This window comes from Zingiber officinale, chromosome 8A (genome assembly GCF_018446385.1).
Source record: "Zingiber officinale cultivar Zhangliang chromosome 8A, Zo_v1.1, whole genome shotgun sequence".
Classification (NCBI taxonomy): Eukaryota; Viridiplantae; Streptophyta; class Magnoliopsida; order Zingiberales; family Zingiberaceae; genus Zingiber; species Zingiber officinale.
Window position 1 is genome coordinate 27942158 of NC_056000.1, and position 24912 is coordinate 27967069.

A 24912-nucleotide genomic window follows, 5' to 3' on the forward strand; every position below is an offset into this window, starting at 1 on the left:
CTGTATTATTATAGGACCATAGTCTTCGCAGTTTCATACGTGCACTGATATTATTATTGTTATTATTATTATTATTATTTTATAAAATGTCAAAAAGTGTATTTTGGTAACTTGCCAGAGTAATTATCCAAATAAAATATTTTTGTGTATGAAAATGTAAATGGAAGGCGAGCGTTTGCCCACCATTCATATTTGGTCTGGCTGCGATGCTGATCAATAACGAAGCAGGTGAGAAAACGGGTGGAACCCCTTGTTTTATCTTTTAATTCCGTGTTGCCAATGGACAGCTTTCCGACACACGGCCGTTCGGCCTTCCTGCGCTTGGTCACCTACTCTTCTTCAACGCTACTGATGGCGAATTAGGGCGGAGAAGTGGAGGAGAAGAAGGTTTTCGGTCACTTCTGTTGGCTATCTGCTGTTTCCGTCCTGCATCAACTGCGCTTGCTTTGCGTGGAGGCGGGTCGAATCCCGCGGAGTCACGAGGTGGTTATCTGTCCAATCGTCCGATCCCTTTCCTAGCTCAACGATACAGTTCGGACTCCCCAGTGCAGGGTCGCCTCTGGAAGTGAAATAGAGAGGGATAGAGTCGCCTTGAGGATGGGAACCGAGGAAGCGAGTGTGGTCGGTGCGTTCTTTTTACCACTTACTTGATTTCTTCCATATTTTATTTTATTTTATTGGAGTTTTCATTGGTTTCACTGCGTTCGCTGGATGGATTTCTTTGCGTTCGACCTTGCTGGTGTTGTTGATTTTGTGTGGGGGATATTTCTTTTTATACAGTGTTCACGGTTGTTTCGATCTGTGCTGATTTTTTTGAGATTCTCGTGGCTTCTCCTCTTAGTGCTTCTTCCAAGATCGTATTTTGTGGAGCTGATAACGATCTAGATGGAACTATCCAGTCTATGATGGTTTGAGTTGTTTGCTGAAGTAAAACTTCGGCAAATGATTAACGGCATATGTTAAATGAAAATTTAAAAGAAAAAAAATTAAGATGGTGGTGTGTATTTGATTCCTGTTTCTATGGAAGTTGTTAGGAAACGAGATTTGAAGAGATTAGCTTGAAAATGTAACTATTTGGGATTGTGGGTGATGGTTCCGAGCTTCATAGTGGATCAAGAAGAAAGTTAAAACTTAGGAGGTTTCATGTCAGAACCGTAAGGTTCAGAATAAGCAATTCAGGTTGAAGTTGGGAAATTTTTACATGTTCATAGGAGACTGAGAATGTGCCCTATGGGTACTCTGATGCTCAACTTAGTCATACTCCCCTAAAAAAATAAACTTAAGAAACTTCAATGTTCTTTTCCAATCGCATTTCTGGTGGGAGGGAATTTATGTAGGCATGAAGATGATTTGTGGCCAAACAAGTCCAATAATTTTCATCACTTTTTTCCATACAAGGCACCACTTTGATGTATGTTGAATCATTTGAAACTTGACATCTTCTGTTTAGTACTTGATTGATGTTTGCATGTGTTTAGGAAAACTCAGCCTCATAATATCCTAGTCAGGTCTTCATGGTTGAAGTCAGGTTTCTTGGTTAAAGTTGGAATTCCGAATTTGAGATGGGGAGTTTTGAATAGGTGGTAAATCATCTTCACAGTTTGGTTCATTTTAAGTGTGTGTGAAGTTATACTTCGTCTTATTAGCCTAGGATGTTGGTATTTCAGCATGGTCCATTTAGGCTTGTGTGGAGTCGGAGCTTCATCTTACCATCTTAAGATGGTTCTCTTATTAGCATATCCCATTCAGGCTTGTGCGGGGTAGGAATTTTATCTTACCAATCTAGGATATTGCTCCTCTCAAATATGGTCCATGTTAGGCTCACACGAAGTTAGAACTTCTTATCATCCTATGCCATTGCTCTTCCCAACACAGTACATGTTGGGCTCATGTGGAGTCAAAATTCTGTATTCCCAGCCTAGTATGTTCATCTGCCAGGAGCGTCCAGGTTGTGTTCATGTGGTGTTAAAACTCCATCTTATTGACCTTTGACATTGCTCTTCCTAGAGTAGTTCATGTTGGGTTTGAGAAGGGTTGAACCTTTATCTTATTGGCTTAGGATATTGCTTTTCCTATCATCTTTCATGTTTTTGGCTCTTGCAGAATTTAACTTTGTCTGACCAACTTAGGATGTGTTTTTTTCTCAATTTGGTTTATGTTGGGCTGGCCTAGTGGCAAAATTCTAACAATCGAGGATGTTTCTCTTCTTAACTTAGCCCATGTTGAACTCACATAGAGCCGAACTCTTACTGACTTAGGATGTTGCTCTTCTCTGTCAGGCTTTAGCCTTGTAAGGAAAGGCCATCTTCTGACTTAATCCTCATAAGAACAAGAGCTCAATTCTCAAAAGATACTGGGGTCACTTAGAATGCTTTGATCATTCCATCCCCATTTATCCACATATTTGTAGACCAGTATTGAACTTACAGAGGCTTTTTAACCTACATGGATGCACAGAGGGTTTGTTTGGATTTAAAGACATTTTTGACTGCAATCATGGCAATGAAATCTTACAGCAATAAAATATTTGAAAACTTGTATTGTTTCATCTTCTCTGTTGTTTCTTGGATATGTCCTTTCCAAAGAAGGCCTTTTCTCTTGTGCCAATGATGAAGTGCAGATGGCTGTTGTTTTGGATCTCTAAAGTTGGAATTTTAAAGTTGAAAATTTAGGTTTGAGTCTAACTTCTGGGTTTACGGAACAGAATGGCATCAAGGATGGCTGCAACAGTGCCACAAGTCAACGCTCAAATAAGTGAACTTAGAAGCTTGAATGTGCTTATTCAACGCATTAGGGTGAATTGATGAGGGTGAAAGGTTTATATAGGTGCAATCTGTAGATTGTGCCGCTTTTCTAACATGCAAAAATTACTAAGATTTTGGATTGTCACATGGTTAATCATCTGACATGTGGCATCTCTTTGTTAACAACTTGTATCACGCTTCAGTATTTCGGGAAAATCAGTCTTGTAATCAAGGTTTAAAATCTCGACCTGTGCCGATGTTCCGCAGTACCTCAGGTGTGCCGGTGCCGATTTTGGTTAGCGAGCGGAACATATTTTTTTACCTGTGCCAGGCAACACGTCACGATATTTTAAACCTTGCCTGTAATATCCTTGTCTGTTTTAATGAAAATTTTCTAATTGGAATATCTTGGTCCGAGTCCGTGTTTTTCAGTTGGAATTCTTTATTGAAATGCTGACGTAGGTTGTAAACAATTTCTTATCAATATTCTCATTTTTATTTGAATAGTTTACAATGTGGGTCTTATTTAAAACTTATGTTGGCAAGACCTTCACAATCATGCTTGTGTAGTGGTTTGTTTGCTGTTAGCTGCATTCATACGCTTTGCATATTTCTCCATATGCTTTCTCACTTGCTGTTTAAGTAGAGGGACAGTTTTTTTTTTCTGCTAAAGAGTTGCAAAGAATTAATTGTATTGTATTTTTGGCTTGATAGCCACGCTTCTAAATAAAAAAGATTTGTGAAAAAGGCCGTCTAAGTAATATATTCAAAGACACTAGAAATGCACTTTGGGGTCATTGAAACTTGGAATTTTTATTCATCCTGAGTTATTCTAGAGTAGATCTTGAAGATATACACCCTCCCCTCCCCCATCTTTTTTCAATGCACTTTGATGGAAAGTACATCGCTCAAGTTTCAATTCAAAGCTTAGACCTTGTTCATTTTAGTTGTTATTTTGCAGTTCCAAGAAACTTCAGATTGCTGGAGGAGCTTGAGAGGGGGGAGAAGGGGATCGGTGATGGTACTGTCAGCTATGGAATGGACGATGCAGATGATACTTTCATGCGTTCTTGGACAGGGACTATTATTGGTCCTCCTAATGTATGCGTCTGATATTAGCAGTTTTGTTATACACATCTGAAAAACCAGTCTTCCTATGTTCTATATTTGTTAAAAGTGTCTTTTTTCCTTCTAATTCTCCTATAGAGCGTTCATGATGGCCGGATATATCAGTTGAAACTGTTCTGCGACATGGACTATCCTGACAAACCTCCGATGGTTCGGTTTCAGACACCGATAAATATGGCATGCGTAGACCAGGAAACTGGATTGGTACTCATTTATTTACACTAGTTAGCTGAAAATTGTAAAACCTCTTATCATTGGTATTGTTATCTGTCCATCCAGGTTGAACCAAACTTATTTCCAATGCTTACAAATTGGCAGAGGAAATTCACCATGGAAGACCTTTTAGTGAGCTTGAAGAAAGAGATGTCAGCTTCCTATAACCGGAAGCTTCACCAGCCGACTGCGCAAGGTATAGTCATCAATAATTGCACACACTATTGTAACTTTCTTCCCATTTTGGCATAAACATTCATAATGACAACGCTTTAGGCAATGACGATCGGAGGATGGAACAGAAGGACATAGTACTAAGATGTGTCATCCTTTGAGGAGGGCGGCATGTGAGTATCTGTTATCATGGAAGATGATGGTATCTGCTGAGGATCGAGGAACAACGAGAGAAGTAATAAAATTTTTATGTCATCTTTGTGATACATTTGTTCTTACAGAGTCTGTCTTGCAATCTGTATCCAAACTAGTGCCCTTCAGTTCCTGCTGGTGTAGGTGTGCCATTCCATCTTAAATTTCATGGATATTTAACTGATGTTGTGAATTATAATTCCAAAGAAGAGCATTATTGAGAAATGGTTCATAATTCAAATGCTTAGCTTAATTTTCATGCAGGCTTTTAGCTGATTAAGATGAACAAGACTGCATAATGGATCAATTGTTAATCCCAATTGCTTAACGGCATTAGCCACTTTCAACAAAAGCTTTAGGCATTTTTAATGTGTTCTTTTTGTAATATTTATATCTCTTACTTTCATCCTGTTAATTTAATGTATTCAGTAATAATAATTTTACATCTAATATTGTGGCCATAGATGGTAGAATATTCATGTCCAATATTTTATTTTTATTTAGTTTTTATATTTTTATTTTAGTTTTTTCAGACTTAGTACACAGGTCATGCCTGCTCATAGATGAGCCACCTGGTTTACTCCGACTAGCCTCAACCTAATTAGGTCCATTCCTTTATGGGTACGTCACGAGGATAGATCTTCTGGATCATTTTTTACGGTCTAGGAGATGATCCTTTTACATGTATTAGTAGAATAGATGACCCTTACTCATAAAATAGATGGAGATTATTCATCCCTATTAATACATATAAAGGGATCATCTCCCGATTACAAAAAGCGGTCCAGAGGATCCGGTCCCGTATGACACAGCCACTAGTGCAGCAGCTAAGTCGGATTCACATTAGGCCAAGGTAGACTAGTTCAGTAGCTCAGTCACATTTACATACGGTTGTAAATAAATTGATATTTGATTAGGTTTTATACTATCAGATAAATTTAAAAAGTACATTGATATTTGATTAGGTTTTATACTATCAGATAAATTTAAAAAGTACAGATGAATCCTGACAAACAGTGAAACATCACGAGTGATTCAAATATTATGGATGTATAAAATTGCTTGGCGTGAGTTTTAAACCTTTGTTATATGAGAGTCTATCTTATCTCTTATCATTTCATCATGTCTTAAGAGTGACGGTAAATTGTTCTTGAATAATATTTCCATAGACAATTTGTAAACTGTATTTGTCAAATAAGTTGTTTTACTAAATTTATAAATAAATAAAAATCTCTAAAAAAATAAATTTATAATATCACATTTATTAATAACTAACTTTACAAATATAAACTTTTAAAACAATCTTAATTAAAAGTTTGAACTAATATAATATTAATTTTAATGTTTATTGATTTGAGTTTATTAGATTAGATGTTCTATTCAAAAGATTTTATTATAAATTTTAAATAAAATAGTTAAAAAAAATCTTTAGTTATCTTATTCATTGTCTAAGTTATATATTTATAAATAATATTTATTTAAATTTAGGGAATAGATTTTATTTTTTAAAAAAGTAGATCCGTTATTTTAGCGGCCCCTCTATTGCCGGCCCACGGATATGAAGGGAGATTCATACAAGTACATAGGTCATAGGCGCATGGCAGGGTAAATCCTAGATCGTCAGTTCTTGGAAATCAACCCTTGATCATTATGCTAGAGATAATATGTGTCCATCGTATGTGAAATAGAGAAACAAATACAGATCTATTGACAAATGAATATCTAAATTTAATAAAATATTTTTTTATCATCTTAAATAAAAAAGTTGACGTGGATGTTGTTAGTATTTACCGTCCATCCACTGGGCTTTGCAAAATTCTCCGGGCCAAGCTGGACCGGGCCGCCGATAATTTCGGTCCAAAAGCTGTGTACGGTGATAATAGCTTTTCTAGTTCTATTCCTTTCTTCGCCCTTGCGCGGACATGGCGACTCTGCATGTCCATCCCTTCTCCTCCGTACCATTCTTCTCACTGCGCACACCGCGCCGCGGGATGGAATTGGCTTTCCCTGCTTCGGGATTCGCCTCCGGATCACTACCTTTCGCCGGCTCCCAGAGCTTCTTTAGGTCGAACAGCCGCCGACGCAGATGCGCCTCGATTAGTGCCAAGACGGCGGATTACTACGCGACTCTGAACTTAAGCAGGGATGCTACCCTCCAGGAGGTCAAGAGTGCTTACAGGAATCTTGCGCGCAAGGTAAACCTTCCGCGCTTCCGAAGCATCTTCTTTGTCCAGAAAAATGTTTTGATTACTGTGTTACGTTTCCGACAGAAAAAGGAATTTTTATTTTATTTTTTTTTTTTGGGGGGGGGGGGGATTATGCAATTATGCAACGACGAATATCTTACTCGAGCAACAGCCGCTCAACGAGAACATTGAAATTGTAATACCGTGAATACGTTTCTTTCAAATAATCCGTTGTTGAATCTTGATTAATCTCTTCTTTACCTTTTTTTTTGGATAGAGAACAAATGGTCATGAAATTTGAACGCATGACAACGGTGTGGTTGATTCATAGAACTGTGCAAAGTGTTCTTTGTTCCATTTTTTTCTATTTACTATGTCTACAACTGATATAAACAAAAAACACAAAATAGGAATGGAGGTGAGAAAACAAGTTTAGAAGCAGTAGAAATACAAAATTAAAGAAGGATGAGAACCAATACAGTCATTAGGTTGCATCCTTTAGTCCGTCATCTATATATGTGCTCCCTAAATGGACCCTATTGTTAATTATGGATTCATAGAATCAATGCACTCATCAAGTAATGGAATGAATATATCACCTAATCAAGAATCAGAAATCTAGGATTGCTAACTAAATTTTTTGATAGCAGTCCATGAGTATTCTAAAACTAGGAGTTTAAAATACATAAGAAGTTTAAATGATCACTTCAACTGTTATGCCCAAAGGATGTCCACATATCTCCACAATGACATGATATTGATCACTTTGGGCCTAGGCCTTCATGCCTTTGCTCTCGGGCTCTCTCCAAAAGGCCTTATGCCAATGGAGATATCCTACATCTTTTTAAACTCATGATCATTCCCAAATCTTTTCAATGTGGGTCTTTGATTGAACCCCAACAATCCTCTCCTCAAATGAAGGACCACAATTACTCTCATGGTTTGAACCTCCCCGCGAGCATCTGGTCACCTTGACTTGCTCTGGGCCTCCCGCGAGCATCCGATCACCTTGATCTACTTGCCTCCCCGCAAGTATCTGGTCACCTTAATCTGCTCCAGACCTCCCCGCAAGCATCCAGTCATCCTAACCTGCTTCAGGTCTTCTCGTGAGCATTCAATCATCTTGACCTGTTTCGGACCTCCCTGCGAGCATTCGGTCACCTTAACCTACTCGTCTCTCCGCAAGTATCCAGTCACCCTGACCTGCTTCAGGTCTCCCCGCAAGCATCCAATCATCTTGACCTGCTCCGGGCCCACCTTCAACTTCATTCAAGGCTACCCCATATGGTATCGGGTCTAGACCATGGTTCTGATATCATTTGTTGGGACCGAAGGATGTCCACATATCTCTACAATGACATAATGTTGTCCATTTTGGGCCTAGACCCTCATGGCTTTGCTCTTGGCTCTTCCCAAAAGACCTCATGCCAATGGAGATATCCTACATCCTTTTAAACCTATGATCTTTCTCAAATCTTTCTAATGTGAGATTTTGATTGAATCCCAACATCAACTAATTGGTTCGGTTTAAAGTTCTCATCAAGCAATTGATGAACCTAAAGAAATTAGTATGGACGTTATCACTATAATACAGCATCGCATCTTCTAAGAGTTGCAAAAACTTGTGAGTTTTTATAACTTATTACTTGGGCTGTAATTTTTTTACTTTGAATTGTTAAAAGCTTATGTTATTTTATTTCAACCTTATCATGTGTTATTTTAATGTATATTTTTTCTTTGTATTAGTATCATCCAGACATGAATAAAAACCCTGGAGCAGAAGAAAAATTCAAAGAAATTAGTGCTGCATATGAGGTACTTGTTTTTTCTATGTTATTTATAAACTGTGGAAAGGTCAGGTTACAAGATGAATTAATGCATATTTTATTCAATGCTTTGGTTTTTGTATATAATAATGCACTTTGATATTTCTGCACGTAACTTGTTAAGATAATTCATAAGCCAATCAAAAGCGTACTGACATAAAAATTACCTAATAAACAGGAAATTATTCCTTGTGTTATGTGTACTTTCGAAATCCTTAGTTTCAGTTTTCATTTTTTAAATTGAGATCACGTTGTCCTTCCATTGTTTTTTTTTTGCACTCTGGTGAGCAATCATCCTTGTAGGTCCTCTCAGACAAAGAAAAGAGATCTTTATATGATCAGTATGGTGAAGCAGGCTTACAAGGAGAATATGGAGCGGAAGGTGTTGGCCCACAGGGAGTAAGAATCTTGTTGCATCCTTCTAAGCCCTATTACATAAAAATTGCAGCATATCATTATCTTTGGTTTCTTAGTAATTAGTTATGCAAAAACATGATTACATGTTATGGATGTATGCATGAAGCAACTTATTGATTGTTCATCTACAATTTTGTAGGTAGATCCTACTGAAGTCTTTAATGCCTTCTTTGGTGACTCAAGTAGATTTTTCGGAGGTGACCTATATCCTGGGGGATTGAGTACCAACTCACATTTCAGTCAGGAACTTGATATTCGGTAATTCGCTTACACTGTTAGCTTTTCCCAATTTGTGCCTACCTTCCAGGTTCAATCTGGAACTAATTGTTTATTATTGGATATGGATATTGTCATATATACTTTTCCTCTGTTATTTATGTTTTCCAAGTCCTGGTTTCCTTTTGGTAAACTACTTATGAAATGCTTAGGAAACTAAAAAATGTGGAGTAATTGATTGTAAATGTAGTAGATTTTTTTTATGACACTAACCTTTTAGTACTTAAACTTTTTCTTTTTGCAAATTCACTCTGTTTTTCATTCTAATTAATTTTTCGATAGAAACTTATTTCAAGAACCATTTAAGAAATTTCTAGCTCAACTCAATTGCAGACTTCCTCTCTGAGGATGCTATTTGCTTGACAATAGCTCATACTTTTTTTTAGTGTTGGTTTGTTGTTTCCATTTTGGTATTGGGAGGCTTTACAAACAAGCCTTCTGTGTGTTTCTATGTTTCTTCTTCAGGGATGACTTAACTTTGAGCTTTGAAGAATCAGTTTTTGGATGCCAGCGCAAGGTAAATGTTACCCACTTTGAAACTTGTGACAAGTGCAATGGCACAGGTGCAAAGTCTAGCAGTTGCATAAAATCTTGTAAAGAATGTGGAGGTAGGGGCCGAGTGATGAATTCACAGAAAATGGCATTTGGGATAGTATCTCAGGTGAAGTAAAGTTAATTCTTTGGAATAAGGCTTCCTTCCATGTAACCTTTCTTGTTATGTTTGTTACAAATTGTGAACATGTGTAAATTCATATAGAACTTTACTATTGAAGAATATAAAAGTTTTGAGAAATGTACTATTGTTTGAAAGGATCCAACTATGAATATCATATTTATTGTGCTCTACATGTGTGTTATTGCTCTCTTCCTTAACGTGATCCTTTCAAAGTCACACCTTAAACAATGTTGTGTCCCCAGGGCGTAGCACAGATGGGGAGTGCATGGTTCTGTGGTTGAAAGGTCCAGGGGTCGATCCCCGGGGTGTCACTGCCTGGGGTTAACGTCTCCGCTATGCACTTTCCACCTGTGTACCTGCATTTACCTCCCTCCATATCCGTGGGACCGGCTCTAGGGGGGCCGCTGATGTAGCGATTCCACATTTTTTTTAAACAATGTTGTGACAATGTTGACCTGAAATAGCACCGATATCAATATCTTATCAAGTTATCAATTAATGCATGCTAATCTTCAATCATATCAGTTAATACATATCATGCTGTAAAAATGCTTGGTAGTATTTTCAATGAATAGACTATAAAATATAAACACTCATTCATATTGTCGGTACAAGTTTGTCCATGGGGAAGTTGGTATACATGTTTTTTATACTTTGTTATACTTATAGGCAGATATTGTTTAAATGCTATTTATTGTGGGATGCCTTTTATCCCACAAGATTTTGCAATATGTAGATCAAGCATTGTGCAATTACAGTTTGAGGGCACTCAAATGCATTTTATTTGCATTGAGCTCTCTTGTCTGATGTATATACATTGACATATGTTTTTTAGGTATCTACTTGTTCAAAATGTGGTGGTAATGGCAAGATTGTTACTGATTTCTGTAGAAGTTGTAGTGGAGAAGGAAAAATACAAGTTCAGAAAAGCATTCGAGTAGATTTACCTGCTGGTGTTAATGATGGATATACAGTTCAGATTAAGGGAGAGGGAAACTATGATAAGAAAAGGTAATTGTCTTGTTGAACCATGATTATATGTTATAATAGTAAGACCACCTTTGGTTTTAGTTCTTATATACATGTTCTGTAACTTGATTTGTAATGATTGTTTTCTGTTAGAATCCTTTTATATTCAATTGGGTTGCACGAGTTATGGAAATAATTATTAGAAATCTGGCTATGAAAAGAATAGGTATGCCTTTATGGTTCACTCCAGTGCTTTTGATTTCGGAATAATGAAAAGAATAGGTATGTCTGCAGTCTGCATTATAATGTATTTCAGCTGATCATTCTCAATTTACCATTATGTTGCATTATGGCGCTTCTTGTATTCTCAATGACTCTTTTAGCTCATTAAAAGTCAAGACTATTAGAGAAATTTTCTCCCTTTTTATGAGTGAGTTTCTCATATGATAAAATTGGAACTAAAGTATAGTATGTGGACAATCATGCAAGATCTGGAAGAACGGGAAAAAAGGGGGAAGGAAGATGTAATCCTTTGCTTGTCTGTCACTATAGCAAGGTGTTCTCTTGGGTGTTGGATACTTCTTATCATGTAATAAGTAACAACATCATGTCTTTTTGTTTAGGATCTAGGATAGTACAGTCTACAGATAGTGAAAAAAAAAGATAATACAGATAGTGAGAAAAACTGTCTAAAGAAGCTTGAGCTCTCATCACTGTCTATTGGTTTCTTCATATCATTGATTTTTCTGGGAAGCTAGAGTACGCTAAAAATCATGAAGTTGAATTTGAAAATTGTGAGTATTTGTATTGATTTCATGAATATTAAGCCTTGTTTGTTCTAGATTTTTTTTAAAAAATTATCTTAGAATAGAATTTAAAAGTTGAAAACAAAAATAAAACAAATACTTATATTAACTTTTTCAAAAAATTTAAGTTTATTAGAGGCGGTTGATGTGATGAATATATATATATATATATATATATATTATTTTTAATAACTTGAAATTATAAACTGAAAATACATAATTTTCAGTCGCCAAACACAGCCTTAATACTTGAAATTTCAAAGATGCTTATGACTCTTATTGATCATTTTCATTTGAATTACATGTTAGATGTTATTCTTTTTATGCATTAAGCATGATCACAATTAGGAATTGTTCATCCTTTCTCAGTGTTGCATTATATGAATCACATAGTTAGTATAACCATCAAATTTTAACTTTTAAATAATTGGTGTGTGAATATTTGTACTTGTCTTGTGTTGCAAATCCTATTATTTGTGATTTTTTATGATATATTTGGTATGCATACAACAAAGGCTAAGAAGCCAATCGTGGAACTCTTGATCATAGTTGTGAAAGACGCGCGCTTGGCTACGTCTAGGTGCAAGGCACTGCCAAGTGCGTCATTTTGCGCTTGGGTAGTGATCCAGGTGCATTGTTTGAAAGAAGCGTGTGCCTTTTGAGAGACAACAGACACGCGTAAGGTTTAATTTTTCTCGCCAACCCTTGCAGCGGCCGTGGAGGCATTGCGCAAGCCTCGTGGTCGAAGCGTCGCGCGAGCCCTATAGCGAATGCGTTGAGCAAGCCTCGTTGTCACTGCTGACACACGCGCTAACCCCACGGTCACGACAGATGCATCTTGCGAGCCCCATGGTCACAGCGGATGCTTCGCATGAGCCCCGCAGTTGTAGGCGAAGCGTAACATGAAGTCAATTAGTTTTTAATTAAATAAAACTTAAGTTAATAATTTTAATAACTCCTAGTTATAGTAGGGATAATTTAAATAGGCTTAATTAAACTTTAATAAAATTATTCCATTAATTATGTATATATATATATTTATTTATTTATTAAAAAATATTTTAATTTTTATATATATTATATTTTAAATATTTAGATTAATTTTTTTATTTTTAGTTAATATATTTTATATTTATGTGTTTTATTTGAATTATGCGTATAAGATATTTACTTGTTAGTGAATTTTATATTTACATTAATGTTTAATATTATATGGACTATAATTTTGTTAGTGAAATATTTTGACATAAATTTCCTATATATGTTAGAATTGTAAAAATTATACCCCACCTTCCACCTCAGGTCCCAAGTACCTATACGCTTTTGGGGTTCTCACGTCTTAAATAACCATGCTCTTGAGTATCATTTATTATTTTTTTTGCAGAAATGTAGTTGGTGATGTTTATCTATTCCTCCATGTCGATGAAAAACCAGGCTTTAGAAGAGATGGTCTCAATCTATACTCAGAAGTCAGCATAGATTATACTGAAGCAATTCTGGGAACTTTAACCAAAGTAAGTATTCTTTTAATATATTTATGCAGAGGTAATAGTACCTCTTCTTCGGTAGGCTGCTGTCATTGTCTGGGATGTCAAACTATTAGGATGGTTTTTTTTCATTTTTATTGTTAAGTAGTAAATGCTTAGAATGTTTAAGAGTTGCCGTAAACAATATTTACTAATATTCTTTATTTTTCTTATTATGAATGTTTGATGTACTGGAAAAACTACAGTTATAGCTTTGGTGATTTCTCTTGATTTGTTTATATTAAGTACATTGTTTCACTTGGTAATGATTCTCTTGTTAATTTTAGCCAAGGGTTATGGAACAAAATTATGATGTCACTGATATATAAATTTGTGCATTCACTTGCTGCTTGATTTATTTTAGTTTGTCAGTTCCTGCAAGCAATGTTTTGAAAAGTATATGGGTGATTGAAAGAGGACAATAAGAACATGGTGTAATATAATCTTATTTAAGATTTCAAAAAAACAAAACGAGTATTCATATTTCAGTTTTAAGTATTATTGAACATACAGCGAGCCTTTTATCTTAATATCACTTATTAGTTACTAGACTTTTGTGTGTATTGAAGTTACTTTATTTGTGTACCTGTTTTAATGCAAGTTTATGTATATGTATTAAGCAGTGAATCATCGAAGGCAAGTCTATAGGGTATATTAATATAGTGTCATTTAACACGTGGGTTGTTGCCCTTATTGGTGATAAGTAGCAATATAGTGAAGCATTCAATAATTGGCCACACACACATGATGGACACTGATCCTGTTCGAAAACAGTGAAGACAATTAGCTGGGGATATGGCTCCTCGGTGGACTGTGTGAAGGCTTCGCTCCGCTTTGCAATACAAAGAACGTCAGCGTCGGGCTAGGGAAGGGGTCTTCGGCGTTGGCCCTTTGACGCTCAAGTCAGTCATCGGAATAGTAGAAAAGGCGGCAAAGAACTGTAGCAACAGCAAAAGCTCTAGCACAGATAACATATACCTCCACCGGTACATGGACCTCCCCTTTATATAGTGCTCTGGTAGCAAACGTGCACACTTCTCAAGGCATGTGCACGTTTTCCCAATTGTCCTATGAAAAGATAAGAAAAGTGTCTACACTATTTGTTAACAAGGCGCGCAAATCCCTGACATGACGGTAGAAGCTTCCATCATACGATTTTGTCTGTTGACCATGCCTTGTTGTTAGCGGCACTATCTTCTAGAAAGATATAATGAGCTGTCACACGTTGGGTCGAGCGAGGGAGCCGCTCGGCCAACATTCCCTGTCTTGCTGCTTCTTCCCCATGTTTGCTTGGGCTCAGTAGGTCGTTCCTCGCCCAGCCAGACATGCGATCCGGTCGGACTAGCCTTCTCTTAGTCATAATTCTGATGTTCTCTATATGGTCATCTCGGCGTGATGAGCAGTTTGCTCAGATGAGCCTCCGTGCCGATCAGGATCCTTCATGCCATGTCGACATGTTGCTACCCGCTCAGCTGACTTTGGTCAGCCGACTCTTTCCTTCCTCTGACCACTTTGATTTTGATCTTCACGTCGGCTGCTGCCCCTGCCTCTGACCCAGCTTGGCGGGCTCCTTTTATCGTCGCATCACAAGCCTTCCCCTCAAGTCTAGTTGAAGGAAGCTGTAAGTTCGATTGATTGGACAAACAGTGTCCTTAGTGACCTTTACGGCCGACCGAACATTCTAGGTTTTAGAGTTGCCGCTCGGTTATAAGGAGTACTGTAGTTGCTTCCTGCCTGAGTTTAGAGACGCCACTTGGCTATATTTTATTGTCCTGGTTTAGAGCCGTTGCTCGGCTATCACTTATGGACTCGGATTTAGAGCAGCCGCTCAGCTATTGTTTATTTGCTAATCTAATGTTTATAACCGCCGATCTGCTTTAGTTGTCGTCAGGGTTCATAGCCGTCGCTTGGCTTTAGTTGTCATAGACTCTTGGGTTTATAGCCGCTGCTCGCCTTTAGTTGGGGTAGATTCTCAGGTTTATAGCTACCTCTCGACTTTTGTTGGCGTCGACTCACGGGTTTATAGCCGCCGCTCGGCTTTAGTTGGCGTAAACTCTCGGGTTTATAGTCGTTGCTTGGCTTTAGTTGTCGTCGACTCTCGGGTTTATAACCGCTGCTTGACTTTTGTTGGCGTCGACTCTCGGGTTTATAGTCGCCGCTCGGTTTTAGTTGGTGTAGACTCTCGGGTTTATTGTCATCGCTCGACTTTTGTTGGCGTCGACTCTCGAATTTATAATCGTCGCTCGGCTTTAGTTGGCGTAGACTCTCGGATTTATAGTCGCCGCTCGACTTTATCTTCACTATTCAAGGGTTTATAGTCGTCGCTCGACTGTTGGTATTCAATGCTCGAGGGTTTATAGTCGCTGCTCGACTTTTACACTTGGGTTTTTCATTCATTATTCCCCTGCAATTACAAAATAGACAGTCTTTCCCATGAGGCTTCTAGCTTGGTGACGTCGCCGACAAGTTTCACTCTCTTTTAAACCAAGTCGCCGACCTGGAATAACTTCGGAATCACCCTTCGATTATGGCTCTGCTTCATGCGCTGCCGATATGTCATGAGTCGAATGGCGACCTTATCTCTCTCTTCATCCACCAAGTCAAGTTCCATGAGCCTACGATCGGAGTGTCCCTTGTCGTAGAGCTGCACCCGGTCAGACTCTACTCCCACTTTGATCAGAACCACCGCCTCACCCCCGTACATCAGATGGAATGGGGATAAGCCCACAACATACTCGGGAGTTTGTCGACCCAGCTACCCCCGGCCTAGTCGAATCAAGCCCGGAGTCCTCTGATGATTTCTCTGTTGGTGACTTCCGCCTGACCGTTACTTTGGGGGTAGGCTATTGACGTGAAGGCCTACATGATGCCATAGCCCGTACACCATTCTCTGAGCCTCCGCCCTACGAACTGTCTTCCGTTGTCTGAGACGAGCTTGCGAGGGATGTCGAACCAACATAGGATGTTTTGCCATATAAATTTGATAACCATGTGCTCGGTTATCTTGGTGAGCGACTCAGGCTCCATCCACTTTGAGAAATAATCTACAACCACAAGTAGAAATCTCCGTTGTCCGGTCGCCATAGGAAATGGTCCAACGATGTCCATGCCCCACTGGTCGAACGGATAAGACACGACAGATGCTTTAACTCCTCAGTGAGTCGGTGCGAGATGTTCTGGTACTTCTGGCAGGAGATGCAAGTGGCCATCGTCCGAGCGGCGACGTCTTGCAATGTGGGCCAGAAGTATCCGGCCAGCAGGATCTTGCGGGCCAGTGATCTACCGCCCAGATGACTACCGCAGGAGCCTTGGTAAACTTCTTGTAGAATATACTCAAGGTGATCCGATACACTTGAGCAGCGGCTTCGAGAAAGCTCTTTTATATAACTGATCTCCTATTAGGGTGAACCGTTCGACCCTCTTTTTTAACAAACGAGCTTCTTCCCGGTTAGTCGATGTGGTCCTCGCTCGGAGGAATTCAATCAGCGGCGTCCTCCAGTCATTTGGGAAGCCCATTCCAACCGTCTTGTTGATATGTGCCACCAGTAAAACCTGCTCGACCGACTTATCTATGACGACTGGCGATAAAGAACTTGCTAACTTGGCCAGCTCATCAGCATACTGGTTGTCCACCCGGGGACCTTCTATATAATTACTTCTCGGAAACTTATCTTTAATTTCTCGAAAGCTTCAGCATACAGTTTGAGTCAGACATTATTTATCTCGAATGTTCCTATGACAGTTGTTAAGCTGCCAATTGAGAATCCGAATGGATGAGGATTCTTGTGACTCCTACATGCCAGGCTACTTGCAGACATGCTATCAAGGCCTCGTATTCTACCTCGTTATTCGTAATCCGATAATCCAGACGTACGGACAACTGCATCCTATCTTCGCGAGGCGATATTAAGAGGATGTCGATTCCACTGTCTTGCCGGGTGGACGAATTATCTACATATATCTTCCAAATCGTGTCCGTCTCGGCATTTTGTACCTCGATGATGAAATCGGCTAAGACTTGGGCCTTGATTGATGTCCGAGGCTGATACTGTATATCAAATTCACTTAGCTCGGTGGTCCATTTGATTAGTCGTCCAGACGCCTCCGGGTTAAGGAGGACCTTTTCCAGTTCGTTGTTAGTTAGAATCACGATGGGATGTGAGAGGAAGTATGGACTGAGCCTCCGAGCGGCGAGTACTAGTCCGAACGCTAACTTTTCGAGACAGGTATAGCGAGACTCTGCATCTTTCAATATATGACTTAAGAAATACGTCGACTGTTGTTCAAAGCTGTTCTTCCGCACCAACGTCGAGCCAATCGCATGCTTTGTGGACGATAAATATATCCAGAGTGGCTCGCCGGCAATGAGCTTTGCCAATATAGGTAGGGAAGTAAGGTATTTCTTAAGTTCTTCCAGTGCCTTGTCGCATTCCGAGTCCCACTGGAATTTCGCCGTGCTGCGAAGTATCTTAGAGAACGGGTGACTCCGGTCGGACGATTTGGAGATGAAGCTTGACAAGACGGTGATCCGTCCGGTCAGCTGTTGGGCCTCCTTTAGGTTGCGGGGTGGGGGTGCGTCTTGCAACGTCTTCACTTTGCTCGGATTTGCCTCGATTCCCCGCTTGGTCATGATATAACCGAGGAAGCGGCCACTCTTTGCCCTGTACAGACATTTATTCGGGTTCAGCTTGATCCTATACGTCCTCAGGGTTCGATAGGTTTTTTTAATATTTGCGCAAAGGTCAGTGGCTCGGAGCAACTTTATTAATATGTCGTCGACATATACCTTCATATTCCGGCCGATCTGCCGTCGGAACACCTTGTTCATCAGTCTTTGGTAAGTGGCGCCAACGCTCTTCAGTCCGAATGGCATGACGTTGTAACAGTAAATCCCGTCAGCCGTAATGAAGCTGACCTTCTCTTGGTCTTCCTTAGCGAGCGACACTTGATGGTATCTCTGGTACGTATCAAGCATGCAGATCAGCTTACAGCCTGCCGTGGAGTCCACCATTTGATCTATACGTGGCAAGAGATAGAAGTCCTTCGGGCAGACTTTGTTTAAGTCGCAGAAGTCGATATAGACTCGTCACTTGTTGCTTGGCTTAGAGACTAGGACAACATAGGCCGCTAACTCGGAAATTAGATCTCGCAGATGTGACCGACCTCCAACAATTTTTTCACTTTTGGTCGGATGATCTGATTCTGTTCCGAGCTGAAATCTCTCTTCCTCTGTTTCACTGGCCGTGCAGCTGATCAGATGTGAAGCTTGTGTTGCGCCACACTTGGTAAGATGCCCGGGAGCTCATGAGTTGACCGGGCAAACATTTCATGGTTTTGCCTAAGGCAGACGACCAACTCGGCCTTCCTTTCATCTGTCAGGTTGGCGACGATAAATGTTGTGGCTTCCGATCGGTTAGGATGGATCTGAACCTCTACTTTTTCATTATAGACTAGCGCAGGTTGTTCCTCCATGATTGTGTTCACCTCCAATCGCTGAGTCTTTTGAGCGGTTTTTGCCTCTGACTTGACCATCTCGACGTAACACCGCCGAGCGACCAATTGGTTGTCTTTTACTTCGCCTACCGTATTGTCCACTGGAAATTTGATCTTCTGGCAGAAAGTGGATACTACGGATTGGAACTCGTTCAGGGTAGGCGGACCACGCATCCATCACAATGAAATTTGTGGCCCTGGTCCTCTTGATAGGCTTCTCTCCAAGTGATATGGCCAGCGAGCCTGGTCGATCGACAATACTTAATTACCCGTGAACCCATACAGTAGGGTTGTCATGGGCTGTAATTTGCTCCGATCGATTTACAGCTGGTCGAATGCCTTCTTGAAGATGATGTTCATCGAATTATCTGTATCCACAAAAGTTCGATGAATAGTATAATTAACTATTACCTCTCGGATGAGTAAGGTGTCGTCATGAGGGATTTCCACTCCCTCCAGGTCTCGAGGGTCAAAACTGATCTCTGGTTCTTCGGTCTTCTCTTTGCTGCATCTCACAGCATGTATCTCCCGTCGCAGGGTGTGCGACTTCCTCTTTTTGTTGGAATCATAGTCGGTCGGCCCCCTGACGATCATTCCGATTTCGCCTCGAGCTGTATTGCTTCGATTTTCCTCCTCCCGAGTTAAAGGTTGAGCTCGCTCAGCCGAGACTAGGGCAGGACTTGCATTTCCTCTTCCCTCTTCGTTGAGGCTAGCGTTGACGTTGCTCGGCCGTTGGTCTCTCTTCTTTCCTTCGCCAGTCTGATTGGCGTCGATGATGCCGATCGGGAGAGGGTGAACGACGACGGTATCCTGGAGGAACCGGTCGGCTTGAAACTGATCTCAAGTCGTAGCAGTCCTATGTGTTGTGCGTCGCTGAGCGATGGTAGGAGCAGAACAATGGTGTCCAGGGCCTGCCTTTCGTAGCCTTCGGCCACTCTGCTTCCACATGCTGCACTGCATAGGCTAGGGGCTCCTAGTGCGTTTGTGTTGCTCTCGATCGAGGACCCTTTGGTGGTTGATGGTTATTGGTCGGCCGTCGTTCCGAGGGAGCAGTATGTTCAGCGGGCATTTCCTTCTTTCGTGCCGCTTGAGCCTCCTCCATGTTGATGTATTCAGTAGCGCGCCTAAGTAGGTGATCAAAGTCTTTTGGCGACCTCCAGATGAGTGAGCGAAAGAATTCCCCTTCGATAAGCTTCTGCGAGAAGACACCAATATCTCTAGGTGATCGATGGGATATCCATGCTCTCTATCTGCTCGGCCTTGTTCCTCTGCAGGAGTATGGAACAACGCCCGATGAAAGGGGATCGACGAATTTGGCGCATCCCCATATGTGTCGGTCGGCTTCATGTTTTGCCCCCGGACGGATATATTTTCCGCTCGGTCTCTACAACCGGCCTGTTGTCCCGCTGCTGATGCCGCGTGTTCATTTACTTGGCGCTTGACCATCGCCTGCTGTTGCTGCTCCACCATCTTGGCAGCCTGGGCTTGTATCAGCATGCCCAACTTCTCCTTTGTTAGTGTCACCGTCATGAGTCATCTAGTATCTTTCATCTCCACGTCTCGGATACAGGTTAAGTTCCCACACTGCCCTGGTCCAGTATTGACGTTTTTTGTGTTGCAGAGCGGAGCGAAGCCTTCACACAGTCAACCAAGGAGTCACATCCCTAGCTAGCTGTCTTCTCCGTTTTTAGACATGATCAGACACTATGTGGAGCTGATAGGTGGCTAGGAGCTTGATAGAATAGCTTATCTTGAAGTATTCACTTTTAGCATTTTTTTTACCATTTACATCATCCATTTGTTGTAGGCACGTTATTCATTTTATCTTTCCACATCATTAGGGGTGATCACGGATCGGGTTGGTTCGGTTATTGGGGTAAAAAATTATTCGGCCCTACTAGATCAGATAATGAAAAATCGGGACCTACATCCGACCCTATATCCGGCGGTTCTTATGTTTCAGATATCCGATGGGTTGTCAGTTATTTGGATATCCGACTCTATATCCAATGAAATATAAAATATAAATATAAATATAACAAAAAAAAAAAAAAAATTTAAAATGATAATAGATATTACTCATTACACGTTATAGCAGCTAATCGGAAATAACTATTACAACGTGTAGCAGCTTATCGACAATAGTTACTACAACGTGTAACAGCTTATCAACATCAGTTGCTACAAGTAGGGGTGATCGGATCGGGTTGGTTCGGTTATTGGGATAAAAAACTATCCGATCCTACTAGATCAGATAATGCAATATTAGGACCCTACATCCGACCCTATATCCGGCGGATTATTTTTTTTCGGTTCGGTTCGGGTCGGTATAAGAGGGTTGGTCGGTTTGGCGGATTGACTGCTCACCCCTACACATCATATAACAATTTCGCATTTAATGAATAGTTAATTTGAGGGACTAATTTATATCACTATTTATTAACCATTGTGCTTGTGTTATTAGGTAGTTTCTATCTTCTATAACATAAGAAAAGCATACAAGTATCCATATAAATCTAACATGTAGCATGGAAACTAAAGCAATTTAAAAGATACGTATTTGTCTAATAGTAACAAAGAGAAGAGTGCTACATGGAGAGAAGAGAGGAGATGAGTTTATTCTCCTAAGAAAATCAACTTTCATACTAACCCAAACAAGCACGTCTAAACCAGTCTAGCTCAAGTATAAACTTGGTTCAACCCTAAACTAGTCGATATACAAATTGGGTTCAGTTAATCTCCTTTGGCTACTTGATGAACTCAACCAAATCTTAATTATCACTTAATGTTACCTCCAAAGCTGATAAGTTGCTGCAATTCAACTTATTTGATCATCTAGAATTTAAAATAAATTAGGACGAGCAATTTAAATTAAAAAAAAAACAAAGTTATGGTTTTTTGTTCCATTTTTTACTTTTTACCATTTTTTTAATAATCTGGTTTATGTGGAAATTAAGATATTAAAAGGGTTTCAGGTGGCAAGCTATCAATTAATAAAACAACTTCTCTAAAGATTTTTATTTGAATTATTGACAGGTAGGTGTAAACAAATATTTATGAAAGAAAAAAATACATTACAACTTTCTTATATGAGAATCATTTTTATTTACTCTTTATTAGTAATTTACTTATTTTCTCGTAATTTTAGTTTGGATATATATTGTTTCAGGTTGAAACAGTGGAAGGACTTAGAGATCTTCAAATTCCTTCTGGTACTCAACCAGGAGAGACACTGAAGCTTGCTAACATGGGAATACCAAACTATAGGAGACCATCGGTCAGAGGCGATCATCACTTTCTTATAAAGGTGGAGATCCCAAAGAATATCAGGTTGGAATATTTTTTGCTATTCACTATCACCACGTCTCTGTTATTGATATGGATGTATCTGGACAATTACACACTTCTCTTCGTAAGAAATTTTGCTAGAATCCATTGAATTAAGTTTATCCATGATATGCTTTTTGTGTAAAACACAATTATGCAGGATTAGGAATCAATATTTTGATGACTGAATTTTTTATTCTATTAACTATCATTCTAACTGTTGCAGTGGGGAAGAGTTCTATTAACTATCATTCTAACTGTCGCAGTGGGGAAGAGCGCTTGCTAGTTGAAAAGTTGGCATCTTTCAGAGCTTCGAAGGATAGTTTTGTTGGATCAAAGGGTATTGTGGACTATCTAGTTGAAATTTTTGAAATTTCATACTTATATAAATATTTATATGTAAGCTGTCTTTTTTATTTTTGTTGTTGGGTGTTTTTGATAGGGATGCATCAGGATAAGGAAAACTTCAAGAAAAGAAATACCCGTGCTTCGAAGAGAAAAACTTCATTTTTGAGCTACATGAGGAACTTGTTTGGGTATGGAAATATTTGATACTTGTTATACCTATAATCACTAGTCATCTCGTCTGAAATTTAATTGTCATCTAAACTTTAAAGTTTAAACTTATCGATATTTTCTAGTTCCCTGGCATATAGCAATTGAAAGTGTCATACACCCATTTAACATATACAGTTCTGATATATGACTGTCAAGGAAGGGTACCTGGATGCCTTCTCTTCCAGGAAGTTCTTTGATACAACTTTAGTAGCATTAGAAGTTATCTGTAACAAGGCAAGACTGATAGACTAACTTCTAATTGAAAAATTACTGTATGATGTTTGTACCTTAGAAGTCAATCTAATGTAGTCTTTGGATCTGAACTGTTTTGGCCATATTGACTTTTTTCCTAGCTGCTATTCTAATCCCAGCTATTTTTGAAAGATAGCTTTTACTTTAGAAAGATGCCTTTCTTATGGATAGACATGTTTCTCCTACATGTTTATATGGGGTCTAATTGTGGCCTGGCTCAAGCAATTAGATCAATGTTGAAATTAGAATCAAACATCGTACATGACTGTTTGATGATCAGAGTATTCAAAGAGTACTTGTGGTAGTGGGGGTGGGCATGGTTTTGTTTATTGATTTGATAAGAAAAATCAGTATACGCATGCACAAATATGTAACCAAATTGAATCGATATAACCATAGAATGAGTTTTCTCAAAAGTCAGGTCAGACATATATGCTACCTTTCGAAGAGATATAATCTGCAAGAGCATATTTGGTATAAATTAGATTCATGAGTGAAACTGTTCAAGTTGATTAGTCAGGTAGTGTATGAGTCTATGATGGAAAAAGGAATATAATCACGGCATTGTAAAGGCAACTGTTATTCTTTACTAATCACTGCCAGCTATCTGAATCTATGTCAGGTTATGAAAGCTCTGATTTTTTTTTTGTTATGATAATTCCTTCTATTGTGCAGTGGAAACTACTCTGGAACAAGGTTTGCTTCCATTAGCCTACAAGCACCTGTGCCAGGATGGATTTCTCCTGGCAGAACTGAGCAGACACTCATAGCTTCTGTTTATGGGGCTTTTGTATTAACATGCACGATCTCCCTGATATTTAGGATTAGTGGCTTCGTACTGGTAACACAAAATAATTTTTTGAGTTGGAACAGAGCAAGATGAGTTATAAGAACACATTTGCACTTTACATCAAAAGTGATCATTCAGATGCAGATTTTTATTGTGCCTTGGGATCAGTCTCTTTGAATTAGGTACCAACTGTGATATGAGGCCCTAGATACTTGACAGGATGATATTTTGGAGGGCTAGGATCCTATAGTATTTAATCATACAACAGAGCAAATTTGTCGGAAAGTGTTTTTGAGATGGCTAACTTGGACTCATGCCAGCAAATCAATTAGAGAAACTATATTGTCCTCATTGCACTGATGCTTACTGTTTCTATTGTTTCAAATTGGTTAATTTGTCCCGAGTCAGATAAGTTTGTGACCTGAAGAAAGCACTGTAATGGTGGATGATTCTTCATTCTTGCGTACAGCGTACGTAGTATTTTTTATTTGCCTATTTTTTCCCTTTATTTTTTCTCGTTCTAATGCTTATTTCGGAACTTATGGTTGCCTTATTGGGATATCTTTTTGCAGAATTTGCTTCAGAAAATATGGAGACAGTGCAAGTTCTGCACAATTCTAAACTGTAGTCTGCTTGACAAGGAATAGCTGAAGTTGTTGCATCACAACCCTACAAGACATAATCTAGCAAACATTTTCTTCTCTTTTATCACAACAACAAGAGTACACATCAAATTTAGGATGTGTCCCATCACATCGCAAGTGTTTTGACAACTATATCAAACACCTTGATTTGATTTTGACTGTATTAATGCCAATTACATGTATTATTTTTCAGCAGCACAACACAGTTTCAATTTCATAGGATAAAAATCAGTTAGTATGAGAACACATTACATACAACTAGAATCAAGAATCCAATTCTCACCAGGTTTGGAGTCACTGTCACAAGCAAATAGGAATTATCTTAACACCAGTTTCATTAAAAATTTCCCCTTTTTGATTAGCAATATCCTTCTTTTATTCTGCAACTTATAGCGTCCAGGTTTGACATAGTTTTTTTTCCCCCCACTTAATTTTTATTATAAGATTTCAACCTTCTCCTCACATCATCATTAGAATTCTTCTGTGTTGTTCCTCCAGAAATGAGTCTCTTGACAAGAATGAAATGAATACAATGGGATTAACTCTAGAACTTCTTCATTATTGTACTAAACCTTTATGAAATGATTTCGACAAAGACAATTAAGTGATTGTCTACATATGTGCTTTCTACAAATGGGAATGCATTTGTTGCTTGCTCCAACTTTAACTGCAAATATCATTTCTTATTTCATGATTAGTGTTGGTGAAGGTCAAA

At 39.1% G+C, this 24912-nt stretch overlaps 2 protein-coding genes across 4 annotated transcripts; both read left to right on the forward strand.

Moving 5' to 3' along the window:
• Positions 1–241: 241 nt before the first annotated feature.
• On the forward strand, positions 242–4676 carry LOC122008178 (ubiquitin-conjugating enzyme E2 variant 1D-like). The gene is made up of 6 exons (XM_042563797.1): positions 242–483; positions 552–625; positions 3706–3845; positions 3951–4076; positions 4152–4281; positions 4362–4676. Exons 2-6 carry the CDS (start codon positions 598–600, stop codon positions 4418–4420), a joined length of 483 nt encoding a protein of 160 aa, XP_042419731.1. The 5' UTR covers positions 242–483; positions 552–597; the 3' UTR covers positions 4421–4676.
• A 1653-nt stretch (positions 4677–6329) lies between these two features.
• Positions 6330–24395, forward strand: LOC122008179 (chaperone protein DnaJ-like). 3 transcript variants are annotated; one of them, XM_042563798.1, is made up of 12 exons: positions 6330–6646; positions 8384–8452; positions 8767–8862; positions 9020–9138; positions 9622–9817; positions 10668–10843; positions 12992–13121; positions 21796–21956; positions 22220–22293; positions 22396–22489; positions 23439–24023; positions 24126–24395. In XM_042563798.1, exons 1-11 carry the CDS (start codon positions 6374–6376, stop codon positions 23644–23646), a joined length of 1596 nt encoding a protein of 531 aa, XP_042419732.1. In that variant the 5' UTR covers positions 6330–6373; the 3' UTR covers positions 23647–24023; positions 24126–24395. The 3 variants fall into 3 exon arrangements, with proteins under 3 accessions (XP_042419732.1, XP_042419734.1, XP_042419733.1); XM_042563799.1 differs by having other exon boundaries at positions 6514–6646; positions 8394–8452; XM_042563800.1 differs by lacking the exons at positions 23439–24023; positions 24126–24395 and having other exon boundaries at positions 22180–22293; positions 22396–22422.
• The last annotated feature ends 517 nt before the right edge of the window (positions 24396–24912 follow it).

Bases quoted from the DNA above. Each gene is read 5' to 3' on its own strand.
- LOC122008178 (XM_042563797.1), top strand. From the start codon at position 598: ATGGGAACCGAGGAAGCGAGTGTGGTCG. The intron at 3,846-3,950 runs GTATGCGTCTGA...ATTCTCCTATAG, and splicing joins CTATTATTGGTCCTCCTAAT to AGCGTTCATGATGGCCGGAT. The intron at 4,282-4,361 runs GTATAGTCATCA...ACAACGCTTTAG, and splicing joins TCACCAGCCGACTGCGCAAG to GCAATGACGATCGGAGGATG.
- LOC122008179 (XM_042563798.1), top strand. From the start codon at position 6,374: ATGGCGACTCTGCATGTCCATCCCTTCTCCTCCGTACCATTCTTCTCA. The intron at 6,647-8,383 runs GTAAACCTTCCG...TCTTTGTATTAG, and splicing joins ACAGGAATCTTGCGCGCAAG to TATCATCCAGACATGAATAA. The intron at 13,122-21,795 runs GTAAGTATTCTT...ATATTGTTTCAG, and splicing joins TTCTGGGAACTTTAACCAAA to GTTGAAACAGTGGAAGGACT.